At 35.6% G+C, this 13,972-nt stretch overlaps 1 protein-coding gene across 2 annotated transcripts in view; it reads left to right on the plus strand.

The window, feature by feature from the left end:
* The first annotated feature begins 265 nt into the window (after window positions 1–265).
* LOC132099088 (GRAM domain-containing protein 4-like) overlaps window positions 266–13,972 on the plus strand; it is a 129,538-nt gene continuing 115,831 nt past the window's right edge. The window contains exon 1 of one of the 2 annotated variants that reach the window (XM_059505529.1): window positions 266–533. In XM_059505529.1, the coding sequence (XP_059361512.1) occupies window positions 505–533 (29 nt within the window). In that variant the 5' untranslated portion in view covers window positions 266–504. The remainder of the gene's footprint in view (window positions 534–13,972) is intronic. The other variant, XM_059505530.1, reaches the window with a different exon arrangement.

Consider the following 13,972-nt stretch of genomic DNA (forward strand, 5'->3'; position numbering starts at 1 on the left):
TCTGAATTATTGACCAATACTTAATCACAATAATCACAATGTTAAATACAAAAACACATGTAACATATTTTCTATATAGTCAAGCTGCATGCAATATGAATAATAACAATATTTATAATAATAAGCAAAGGGATAAGAATTAAAAATCAAAGTAACAAACAAACAAATACAGCCCCCCCCCCCAATAAATAAATAAATAAAAACCTAAAATAAAATAGAAAATACGGTGCTGTGGCCCCTTTAAGAGATAAGCGGACGCGTCTAGGAGATCTGCCCGTCTGCTGTGTGTGTGTGTGAGTTCGGTGACATCAAGACACACAGATCCATGTTATCTGGTGGGGACTGACATAAACTCATACATAATCAAAAACCTTGCGACATCGCACAGCTCTTTTAGACAGCAGTGGGGAAGAGCGTGCTGCTGCTCAGGGATCTGGTGTATATTTCCAGCAGTTTTCCAGCAGGTGTTACTGAAGGATTTATCACAGACTTTCAGCAGGGTTCATGAAACTTTGCTACGATTTGCGAGCTGGGTAAGCAGATCTTTAACATGTGTCCTGTAGTGATATTCAAGCGGGGTCAAGTTGGTTTTGTTTTCGATATTCGTGACACATTCAGCGGTAAACGCCAATAACTCCAAAACGAATTGCCCTAAAAAAATCTGAGCAGTGTGACCGCCAAAAGGGCAAAGTTGATCATGTTTCACATCCTTCTTTTACTATATTTTCCCTCGATATAATAAACACGGCCCCGTACAAGCCGTCGCAATGTGCAGAAAGCCGGGAGAGAACGCTCTCAGCAGAGCCTTCAGTTAGGGACCGTGGGGAAAGTGCAAACTTTCTTCGTTTTTTGCTATAGCTCAGTAGGCGGTGTTTTTGTAATAGCTTTTTAGTTAAAGGGCATTTAGACATGAAACCAGTGTCAATCAATAGTGGGGGACAGTGGACATTTTTAACAACCTTTCTTTTTACCACTACTGGTGGAAAAGGGAATTGCATGTCCAAAATTAACCTTCTTTTTGTAATAACTTTCTACAGCAGGAAGATAGAGACATGAAACCAGTGTCAATCAATAGAGGGAGAGAGTGAATATTTTTCACATACTTTCATTTTACCCCAAGTGGCTGATTAGGGAATTGCATGTCCAAAATTAACCTTTTTTGTAATAACTTTCTTCGGCAGGAAGATATAGAGATGAAACCAGTATCACTCAATAGAGTGAGAGAGTGGAAATTTTTCACATCCTTTCATTTTACCCCAAGTGGCTGATTAGTGAATTGCATGTCCAAAATTAACCTTTTTTGTAATAACTTTCTACGGCAGTGAGACAGATACATGAAACCAGCGTCAATCAATAGTGGGGGACGGTGGACATTTTGCACAACCTTTCTTTTTACTCCTATTGGTAGAAAAGGGAATTGCATGTCCAAAATGATGCTTCTTTTTGTAATTACTTTCTACAGCAGTGACACAAAGACATGAAACCAGTTCAAATCAATAGAGGGAGAGAGTGGACATTTTTCAAAACCTTTCTTTTTACCCCTACTGGTAGAAAAACCTTCTTTTTGTAGTAACTTTCTTCAGCAGGAAGATAGAGACATGAGACCCGTGGCAATCAATAAAGGGGACAGTGGACATTTTTCACAACCTTTCTTTTTACTCCTACTGGTAGAAAAGGGAATTGCATGTCCAAAATTAACATTCTTTTTGTAATAACTTTCTACAGCAGGAAGATAAAGACATGAAACCAGTGTGAATCAATAGAAGGAGAGAGTGGACATTTTTCACATCCTTTCATTTTACCCCAAGTGGCTGATTAGGGAATTACATGTCCAAAATGAAGCTTCTTTTTGTAATAACTTTCTACAGCAGTGAGACAGAGACCTGAAACCAGTGTCAATCAATAGAGTGGGACAGTGGACGTTTTTTCACAACCTTTATTTTTACCCCTACTGGTAGAAAAGGGAATTGCATGTCCTAAATTAACCTTCTTTTTGTAATAACTTTCTACAGCAGGGAGACAGAGACATGAAACCAGTGTCAATCAATAGAGGGAAAGAGTGGACATTTTCACAACCTTTCATTTTACCCCTAGTAGCTGATTAGGGAATTGCATGTTAAAAATATCCTTTTTGTAATAACTTTCTACAGCAGGGAGACAGAGACATGAAACAAGTGTCAATCAGTAGAGGGGGAGAGTTGACAGTTTTCACAACCTTTCATTTTACCCCAAGTGGCTGATAAGGGAATTGCATGTCCAAAATTATCCTCCTTTTTGTAATAACTTTCTACAGCAGGGAGACAGAGACATGAAACCAGTGTCAATCTATAGAGGGGGACAGTGGACATTTTTCACAACCTTTCTTTTTATCCCTACTGCTAGGAAAGGGAATTGCATGTCCAAAATTAACCCCCTTTTTACAATAACTTTCTACAGCAGGAAGATAGACACATTAAACCAGTGTCAATCAATAGAAGGAGAGAGTGGATATTTTTCACATCCTTTCATTTTACCCCAAGTGTCTGATTGGGGAATTGCATGTCCAAAATTAACCTTCTTTTTGTAATAATTTTCTGCAGCAGTGAGACAGAGACATGAAACCAGTTCAATCAATAGAGGGAGAGAGTGGACATTTTTCACAACCTTTCTTTTTACCCCTACTGCTAGGAAAAGGAATTGCATGTCCAAAATTAAACTTCTTTTTGTAATAACTTTCTACAGCAGGAAGACGGACACATGAAACCAGTGTCAATCAATAGAAGGAGAGAGTGGATATTTTTCACATCCTTTGATTTTACCCCAAGTGGCTGATAAGGGAATTGCATGTCCAAAATTAACTTTCGTTTTGTAATAACTTTCTACAGCAAAGAGACAGATAAATGAAACCAGTGTCAATCAATAGTGGGGGACAGTGGACATTTTTCACAACCTTTCTTTTTACCCCTACTGGTAGAAAAAAGAATTGCATGTCCAAAATTAACCTCCTTTTTGTAATAACTTTCTACAGCAGGGAGACAGAGACATGAAACCAGTGTCAATCAATAGAGGGGCACAGTGGACATTTTTCACAACCTTTCTTTTTACCCCTACTGCTGGGAAAGGAAATTGCATGTCCAAAATTAACCTCCTTTTTGTAATAACTTTCTACAGCAGGGAGACAGAGACATGAAACCAGTGTCAATCTATAGAGGGGGACAGTGGACATTTTTCACAACCTTTCTTTTTACCCCTACTGCTAGGAAAGGGAATTGCATGTCCAAAATTAACCCCCTTTTTGTAATAACTTTCTACAGCAGGAAGATAGGCACATTAAACCAGTGTCAATCAATAGAAGGAGAGAGTGGATATTTTTCACATCCTTTCATTTTACCCCAAGTGGCTGATTAGGGAATTGCATGTCCAAAATTAACCTTCTTTTTGTAATAACTTTCTGCAGCAGTGAGACAGAGACATGAAACCAGTTTCAATCAATAGAGGGAGAGAGTGGACATTTTTCACAACCTTTTTTTTTTTTTTACCTCTACTGCTAGGAAAAGGAATTGCATGTCCAAAATTAACCTTCTTTTTGTAATAACTTTCTACAGCAGGAAGACAGACACATGAAACCAGTGTCAATCAATAGAAGGAGATAGTGGATATTTTTCACATCCTTTCATTTTACCCCAAGTGGCTTATAAGGGAATTGCATGTCCAAAATTAACCTTCTTTTTGTAATAACTTTCTATAGCAAAGAGACAGATACATTAAACCAGTGTCAATCAATAGTGGGGGACAGTGGACATTTTTCACAACCTTTCTTTTTACCCCTACTGGTAGAAAAGGGAATTGCATGTCCAATTTAACATTCTTTTTGTAATAACTTTCTACAGCAGTGAGACAGAGACATGAAACCTGTGTCAATCAATAAAGGGGACCAGTGGACATTTTTCACAACCTTGCTTTTTGCCCCTACTGGTAGAAAAGGGAATTGCATGTCCAAAATTAACTTCCTTTTTGTAATAACTTTCTATAGCAGTGAGACAGAGACATGAAACCAGTGTGAATCAATAGAGGGGGGCAGTGGACATTTTTCACAACCTTTTTTTTACCCTTACTGGTAGAACATAGAATTGCATGTCCAAATTTAACTTTCTTTTTGTAATAACTTTCTACAGCAGGGAGACAGAGACATGAAACCACTGACAATCAATAGAAGGAGAGAGTGGACATTTTTCACAACCTTTCTTTTTACCCCTACTGGTAGAAAAGGGAATTGGATGTCCAAAATTAACCTTCTTTTTGTAATAACTTTCTACAGCAGGGAGACAGAGACATGAAACCAGTGTCTATCAATAGAGGGAGACAGTGGATATTTTTCACAACCTTTCATTTTTCCCCAAGTGGCTGATTAGGGAACTGCATGTCCAAAATTAACATTCTTTTTGTAATAACTTTCTACAGCAGTGAGTCAGAGACATGAAACCAGTGTCAATCAATAGAGGGGGACAGTGGACATTTTTCACAACCTTTCTTTTTACCCCTACTGGTAGAAAAGGGAATTACATGTCCAAATTTAACCTTCTTTTTGTAATAACTTTCTACAGCAGTGAGACCGATACATGAAACCAGTGTCAATCAATAGACGGGGACAGTGGACATTTTTCACAACCTTTCTTTTTAGCCCTACTGGTAGAAAAGGGAATTGGATGTCCAATTTAACCTTCTTTTTGTAATAACTTTCTACAGCAGTGAGACAGAGACATGAAACCTGTGTCAATCAATAAAGGGGACCAGTGGACATTTTTCACAAACTTTCTTTTTGTAATAACTTTCTACAGCAGGGAGACAGAGACATGAAACCACTGACAATCAATAGAAGGAGAGAGTGGACATTTTTCAAAACCTTTCTTTTTACCCCTACTGGTAGAAAAGGGAATTGGATGTCCAAAATTAACCTTCTTTTTGTAATAACTTTCTACAGCAGGGAGACAGAGACATGAAACCAGTGTCTATCAATAGAGGGAGACAGTGGATATTTTTCACAACCTTTCATTTTTCCCCAAGTGGCTGATTAGGGAACTGCATGTCCAAAATTAACCTTCTTTTTGTAATAACTTTCTACAGCAGTGAGTCAGAGACATGAAACCAGTGTCAATCAATAGAGGGGGACAGTGGACATTTTTCACAACCTTTCTTTTTACCCCTACTGGTAGAAAAGGGAATTGGATGTCCAAAATTAACCTTCTTTTTGTAATAACTTTCTACAGCAGGTAGACAGAGACATGAAACCAGTGTCAATCAATAGAGGGGGACAGTGGACATTTTTCACAACCTTTCTTTTTACTCCTACTGGTAAAAAAGGGAATCGCATGTCCAATTTAACCTTCTTTTTGTAATAACTTTCTACAGCAGTGAGACAGATACATGAAACCAGTGTCAATCAATAGACGGGGACAGTGGACATTTTTCACAACCTTTCTTTTTACCCCTACTGGTAGAAAAGGGAATTGGATGTCCAAAATTAACCTTCTTTTTGTAATAACTTTCTACAGCAGGGAGACAGAGACATGAAACCAGTGTCAATCTATAGAGGGGGAAAGTGGACATTTTTCACAACCTTTCTTTTTACCCCTACTGCTAGGAAAGGGAATTGCATGTCCAAAATTAACCCCCTTTTTGTAATAACTTTCTACAACAGGAAGATAGGCACATTAAACCAGTGTCAATCAATAGAAGGAGAGAGTGGATATTTTTCACATCCTTTCATTTTACCCCAAGTGGCTGATTAGGGAATTGCATGTCCAAAATTAACCTTCTTTTTGTAATAACTTTCTACAGCAGGGAGACAGAGACATGAAACCACTGTCAATCAATAGAGGGGGACAGTGGACATTTTTCACAACCTTTTTTGTACCCCTACTGGTAGAAAAGGGAATTGCATGTCCAAATTTAACTTTTTTTTTGTAATAACCTTCTACAGCAGGGAGACAGAGACATGAAACCACTGTCAATCAATAGAAGGAGAGAGTAGACATTTTTCACAACCTTTCTTTTGACCCCTACTGGTAGATAAGGGAATTGCATGTCCAAATTTAACCTTCTTTTTGTAATAACTTTCTACAGCAGGGAGACAGAGACATGAAACCACTGTCAATCAATAGAGGGAGAGAGTGGACATTTTTCATAACCTTTCTTTTTACCCCCACTGGTAGGAAAGGGAATTGCATGTACAAAAATTAACCTTCTTTTTGTAATAACTTTTTTTAACCAGGGAGACAGAGACATGAAACCAGTGTCAATCTATAGAGGGGGACAGTGGACATTTTTCACAACCTTTCATTTTACCCCTACTGGTAGGAAAGGGAATTGCATGTCCAAAATTAACCTTCTTTTTGTAATAACTTTCTTAAGCAGGGAGACAGAGACATAAAACCAGTGTCAATCTATAGAGGGGGACAGTGGACATTTTTCACAACCTTTCTTTTTAACCCTACTGGTATAAAAGGGAATTGTATGTCCAAAATTAACATTCTCTTTGTAATAACTTTCTACAGCAGGGACACAGAGACATGAAACCACTGTCAATCTATATAGAGAGAGAATGGATATTTTTTCATATGACTCGTGCGTTATATTCTGAGGCTTCACAATGGAGTTCAGATGTCCTGAAGAATTATTTTTGTAGTAACTTTCTACAGCAGGAAGATAGAGACATGAAACCAGTGTCAATCAATAGAGGGAGAGAGTGGACATTTTTCACAACCTTTCATTTTAACCTTTCAGTGGCTGATTAGAGAATTGCATGTTCAAAATAAAAATAAAAATTATTTGCTTGTGTTCATGTGAAGAAAGAAAGTCATAAATATCTGGGATGACAGAGGTCAGTAAATGGTGATAGAATTTTCATTTATGGGTGAACTATCCCTTTGAAGATGTCAGGGCGTGGTAGAAACGGAGCAGTGGAAAGAACAGGGTCTGGGTCCAAGTGCAGGGAAGAAATTACTTTTTAATAAATGAGAACTAAAAGGCCAACAAGGCAAAACAAAACAGAAACAAATCATGAAGACAAGAGCAGACGCAGCCAAGATGCAAAAACACGAGTATCCAGGAACACTTACAAATCACAATTTACATTACACAATTAATACTGCCTGACAGAGTGGTGTGAGAGTGGAGAATATATACTCATTGACAATGGGCACCAGGTGTGTGTGTAAGTGTGTGAGTGGATGAAACAGCTGTGCAGAGTGAAGGTAATGAGTCCGGGAGCAATTGAGAAACACAGGTGGAGCAACTAAACAATAATGAGGTAACAAGATGGATGGGGTCAAAAAAAGACAGGAGAGAGCACGTGGCACCAAACAAACACAACACTCACAGAAAACAGTGACAGAAAGACACAAGACTGTGACAGAAGAGCAAGATGTGATAGAGAGGCTAGAAATATATTCCAAACAGAAAACAAGAATGTGTTCAATTAATGAGGAGAGTCATAGAATTAATACATACAAAATGTTTAAAGTCCACTTTATTTGTGTTGTCTATTCAGCGTCACTGTCTAAAAGAACAATTAATCTTTACAATTTTTATTTAGGGCATTTATACAGTAGTTTTTCCTAGCAAATATTGATAAATTGTTATTTGTGACTAGATTAATGAGAAAAAAATCCCACAAAAATATTAATAGTATTTAAATTCTCATCACAGATTTTATTTGCACTATTTTGTGCATTCAGTTTATCATAGCTAATGGCTCTATCAAAACAGAACAAATAAGGAATAAACTTTTTTTGTGGGGGAAACGCAACTTTGCTACCTCAATATGCTCCCTCAGATTTGATGGTGAACTTTTGAATCCAGACATTTACCTGACAAAAGTAATAATTAATGTAGAAATGTGTGTGTTTGATGCATGAAAACAATGATTATTAGTTCCCACGTCAGGCACACACGTTTGACTTTCTGTTTACCATATTTAATGTGCATAAGATAAAATAAAAATATAATGTACTTTTCAAGATTAAATAAAATTGTAAGGAGTAAAAAGCACTGTTTTTTTTCCACAGAAATGTAAACAAGAAAAAGTACAAGTAGTCAGTTTAAAATGTATTTGAGTAAAGTACAAATCCCCCAAAATAATCCTTAAGTACAGTAATCAAGTAAAATGACTCAAGTATTTTACACCTCTGTTAATATGTGCTTACTACTAATAAATGGCTAATATTCTATAAATATGCATACTTATAAGCAACTGGTTAATAGACCCTGAAATATAGTGTTACTAATTATTTTAATTAATTTCATGTATTTAATTTGCATGACTGAATAGTTATTTTATTTTATTGTGGTTTGGTTACTACATATTACTAATAAAGTGTTTTCACTTGAAACATGGTGATGGTAGTTCTTAAGATCTTAAACTTTTAAAGAACCTTATATTTTGTAGTTTCACACTGAAGCTAGGTTGTAGAAAAAGGTGCACATAGGAGAAGATTCAGAAGGTATTTATTCCACATGACATAGGAAAAGGGTATCCACAGATAGCAGTCATGAGGTCAAAAAAATTACCCGACAAAGTCAAACTAAAAGGACAAGAACGTAACTAGACAGAACAAATGAAATAATTAGCAACACCACAGGTGAACTTATGTAATCAAAATGTGAGACAAAATATAGGTCAAATGACAAAGTATGAAAGACAGACTAAGTCCAAACTAACAAATTGTGATAAGTAGAGTTAAGAGTTCATTATGTTTACGAAAACATAAAGGATAGACATAAACCATACACTGTTGACACAATGACAGGAGTTTTGTGTAAATATACAAAGTATATGCCAGGTGCATGTGGATGGGATAAACTCCACAAATTCCAAGTGTTTGTTATTATTATACTTCACCATCATGTTGCTTTACTTCACTTCACTACATATAGCACAATCCTTGTCAACAATGTATGGTTTTATGTCTATTCAATTACAAATAAAGGAACCTGAAAAAAAATGTTATGAGACAACATTAAAATACATCTTTCTGATTCAGTGGATAGAACATGCTATCCACTTATAAAGAACACTGTTATATGTACCTATTTTATATTTATGATGGTATTTAGATGGTAGAGTCAGAATTTGGCATAAACAGAATGAGAACATGGATCCATCATGCCTTGTTACCACTGTGCAGGCTGGTGGTGTTGGTGTAATGGTGTGGGGGATGTTTTCTTTGCACACTTTAGGCCCCTTAGTGCCAATTGGGCATCGTTTAAATGCCACAACCTACCTGAGCATTGTTTCTGACCATGTCCATCCCTTTATGACCACCATGTACCCATCCTCTGCTGGTTACTTCCAGCAGGATAATGCACCATGTCACAAAGCTCGAATCATTTCAAATTGGTTTCTTGAACATGACAATGAGTTCACTGTACTAAAATGGCCCCAAAGTCACCAGATCTTAACCCAATAGAGCATCTTTGGGATGTGGTGGAACGGGAGCTTCGTGCCCTGTATGTGCATCCCACAAATCTCTAAGATGCTATCCTATCAATATGGGCCAACATTTCTAAAGAATGCTTTCAGCACCTTATTGAATCAATGCAACATAGAATTAAGGCAGTTCTGAAGGCGAAAGGGGGTCAAACACAGTATTAGTATGGTGTTCCTAATAATCCTTCAGGTTAGTGTATGTCTGTCTGTCTATCTGTTTGTCGATACACTGGTCGGTCTGTCTGTCTGTCTGTCTGACAAAATGGTTAAAATAAAACTTTGATTTGTGATATTGTATTTTCAGTATTTAACCCCAAACAGCATTGCTCCCTGTGTGGAAAATAGTGTCCAGTTGGAAGCATGGCTCCTTCATTGAGAAATTAGTAATTAGTGAAGTGACATGACATTCAGCCCATACTCAGAATTTGTGCTCTGCATTTAACCCATCCAAAGTGCACACACACACACCATGAACACACACCGGAGCAGTGGGCAGCCATTTATGCTGCAGCGCCCGGGGAGCAGTTGGGACTAGGCCACAACTTCCCCATGAAGATGAGGTATTATACAATCTGTAGAGCTGAAATGTTAAATTATTTCAACTAAATAGATAATTATTATGCCGATAATTGGTATGCAGTTAATACAGAAATGACTTTACATCAAATATTAAGTAGTATTTTGTATTAGGTCAATACAGATCAAAAGGTTTTATTATTTTTACTGTTTGTTCAATTGTCTATATTTCAATTTGATGATTTTAAGCTGAAATTACAATTAATATCTTAATAATGGAGTAATAAAAGAATGAATTACAGTTTATATTTAACTTAATATGTTGTCACGCTGTCTGGTCTCTGTTTCCCTGAGTCTCCGCTAGTGGTCTCACTTCCCCATAGGCACCTCACCGCAGGCACTACAATTCCCACAAAGCCTTGTCCCTTCATCACAGTAATTGCACTCCTGTTAATTGCACTCAGGTGTCTTCACTTGATAGTCATTACCCTGCCTATATTAACCGGTCTGTTTCTGTTTGTTTTTCATGGAGTCCTTTCTTTCCGTCACCCAGTTTCCTCGCCTTCCGAGTTTCAAGTTCTATTCCTGTTCCTATTCCTATTCCTGTTTGTTTGTTTGGATGGATTTTTGGTTTTGACCCCTGCTTTTTGGATTCTGAATTTGGATTACCCATTACACTCACAGTGCGTTTGGATCTCTCGTCTCCTGTGTTTCCCTGGGTTCCCGAACGTAACATATGTTCAATATAATTAAAAATTAAGTTTACTTGTGACAATTTTTATTTCCACTAGATTCAGTGCAGCAACTGTAAAAAATGGTACCACTCTGTCTGTCTCGGAATGAATTAAAAAGAGGTACAAAAATGGAAGACGAGAAAGTGATTGTGTGTTTTCTATAAGTAAAAAGTACTTTACAAGTGTAGGTGTTAAAATATATTGTTTACTCTTGAATGTTTTTTTGTTGTTGTTTTTGTTTTGATCAGCTCCATATAAATGTTAAAATCAGTAAATTTTAAAATCAGTATAAATTTTTGATCAGTGTATAAATACCAGTTCAGTCAAAAAGGCTATTGTACTGTTGGCTGTTGTCGTTTCAAATTAGTTTACAGTATTAACAGGATCATTCTGCATTACATAAATTTCGTAATTGTCAGGATGTAAATAAGGTACAATTTGTAAATGCAACTACCTTGTGCAACAGTAAGGATTAAATGTGAGGTTGTGTAAGTTGATCACTGTCCGCCTCTATTAACTGACACTGCTTTTACATCTCCCTGGTGGAAAATGCCATTACTAAATTAAAGTACAAAATGTTTCAAGCTGCAATGACGAGCCCAAGTCACTAGTGCAACCACCATCCTCTAGTGTCATTGGGAAAGAGGTGTGCATGCATTGATATTAACCGTTTGGCAGTCTGGTTTACAGCAGGTTACAGGGTTACAGCAATGAAATGGTTAAACACCATGCACACAGACAACAAAATATAAACCTTTAATAATGGTTTACAATAAGGTTTAAAGGAACACTCCCCGTTTTTGGAAATATGCTCATTCTCCAACTCCCCCAGAGTTAATAAGTTGAGTTTTACTGCAGTGATATCACTGCGACTGCTGCGCTCATGTTATGGCTGCACCGTTCCCTGATTATTACACTGGAATGAGTATAGTTTTTAATCATATCGGCCTAGAAAATCACAACTTGACATTTTCCACCGGTCTTAGTACACAATATAACTACAAAAGAGGAAAGTTTTAAATAGGAAAAATATCCATACTCTTTGGTCATTTCTGAATGCCATGCTGCTGGTCTCAAAAACCTGAGATCGGCTGAATGGATTCAAAAATGGTATAAACTGGGAGTTTGAGAATGAGCCCATTTCCAAAAAAGTGGAATGTTCCTTTAATATGTTAACAGTACTTAACTGTGCATGTTAACTTGAACAATATGTTTTATAGTATTAATTCTATAATTACATACTAAAAATACATTATTAACTTTCAGTTGTGTATCTGTTAACATCAGTTAATGTACCGTGGATCAACATGAAGAAAAATAAATCAAGTAACATTAAAACATTAAAAGATTGATAAATGCTCCAAAAATATATATTGTTCATATTCAGTTAATGTATAGTAATGCATTAAATAGTGTTAACAAATTAGACCTATTTTTAAAATACTACCAAAACTTAGTAATTTTGTAAAAACATTATTTAAATTATTTTAATGATCTAGTAGTGCAGTAATAATACTATACTTACAGTACATACTAACATAATTTATGTCTTTGTTGGTCATTGTATCTTCTAGAATCCATCTAGTGAACAACTACAGTATCACAGCCTTCATCTGTCAACTTAAATGTCTGATATGAATATGAGCAGCACAGAATTGGTGCCAAGTAATGTCCCAAAACCAAAAAACAATTGAAAAATGCATTTAAGTATTCAAACATTAGATATTTACCAAGATCCTTGTGTTATTTATTTAAACCCCCCATAAAATGTAAAATATCAGTAAACTTAAAACTGTATCATAATTATAATTTTTCGGGTACTTTCCAATGGCTGGTGGCTGCCCCGAACCGTAACCTCTAAATTTCATGTTATAAAATAATTTTTAAATGTTAAATAATTTTTTAATTTAAAAACAAATTTTGGATTTTTTTTTTAAATAGTGATGTTCGAATATATATATATGTATATATATATATATATATATATATATATATATGTGTGTGTGTGTGTGTGTGTGTGTGTGTGTGTTTATCTTTTATATTTTATTTGTAAATTTGCAAATGTTTTGCTGTATTGGCCGAGATTGATTTTAACTACACCCCTACATTTATGAACAGGAAATATTAATGTGTCCCTCTCTCTTACATAGCTACATTTTGATTAGATATGTCCCATAAGTTTGAGGCACATGATTTCAAAATCTTAAAATCTGTGTGTAACTTTAATGTTACTGCCAAACACCTGTTTTTCTCCAATTAAGCTCTTTTTTGGTTTTTATTCAATAGTTTTTAGCTTTTATATGTGTTAGACTTTAAATATTGTAAAATGTTAATAGTTATTGATTTACTTCTAAAAACCTTTTAATAAAATAGAAAAAAGAGTAATGTATATATATATATATATATATATATATATATATATATATATATATATATATATATATATATAATAAATAAATAATAATAAATTATCTAATTAATAAAATAAATTTATTATAGATAATAAATAAATAAATACAAATAATGTTGTGTTGCAAAAAAAAAAAAACTACTAAAAGTAAATGAATAAAACTAAATAAAAATTTCTGTCGTAATGTTAAAGTATGTTTTGATCAACCGGTATGTTGAAACAAAACTGTTGAAGAAAAGTCATTTTTCTTTCCTACCAGTAGGGGTAAAAAGAAAGGTTGTGAAAAATGTCCACTGTCCCCCTCTATTGATTGGCACTGGTTCCATGTCTCTGTCTCCCTGCTGTAGAAAGTTATTACAGAAAGAAGGTTAATTTTGGACATGCAGTTCCCTAATCAGCCACTTGGGGTAAAATGAAAGGTTGTGAAAAATGTCCACTGTCTCCCTCTATTGATAGACACTGGTTTCATGTCTCTGTCTCCCTGTTGTAGAAAGTTATTACAAAAAGAAGGTTAATTTTGGACATCCAATTCCCTTTTCTACCAGTAGGTGTAAAAAGAAAGGTTGTGAAAAATGTCCACTCTCTCGTTCTATTGATTGACAGTGGTTTCATGTCTCTGTCTCCCTGCTGTAGAAAGTTATTACAAAAAGAAGGTTAATTTTGGACATGCAGTTCCCTTTTGTACCAGCAGGGGTAAAAAGAAAGGTTGTGAAAAATGCCCACTGTCCCCGTCTATTGATTGACACTGGTTTCATGTATCTGTCTTACTGCTGTAGAATGTTATTACAAAAAAAGGTTAAATTTGTACATGCAATTCCCTTTTCTACCAGTAGGTGTAAAAAGAAA

Source organism: Carassius carassius, chromosome 22, assembly GCF_963082965.1.
Source record: "Carassius carassius chromosome 22, fCarCar2.1, whole genome shotgun sequence".
NCBI lineage: Eukaryota > Metazoa > Chordata > Actinopteri > Cypriniformes > Cyprinidae > Carassius > Carassius carassius.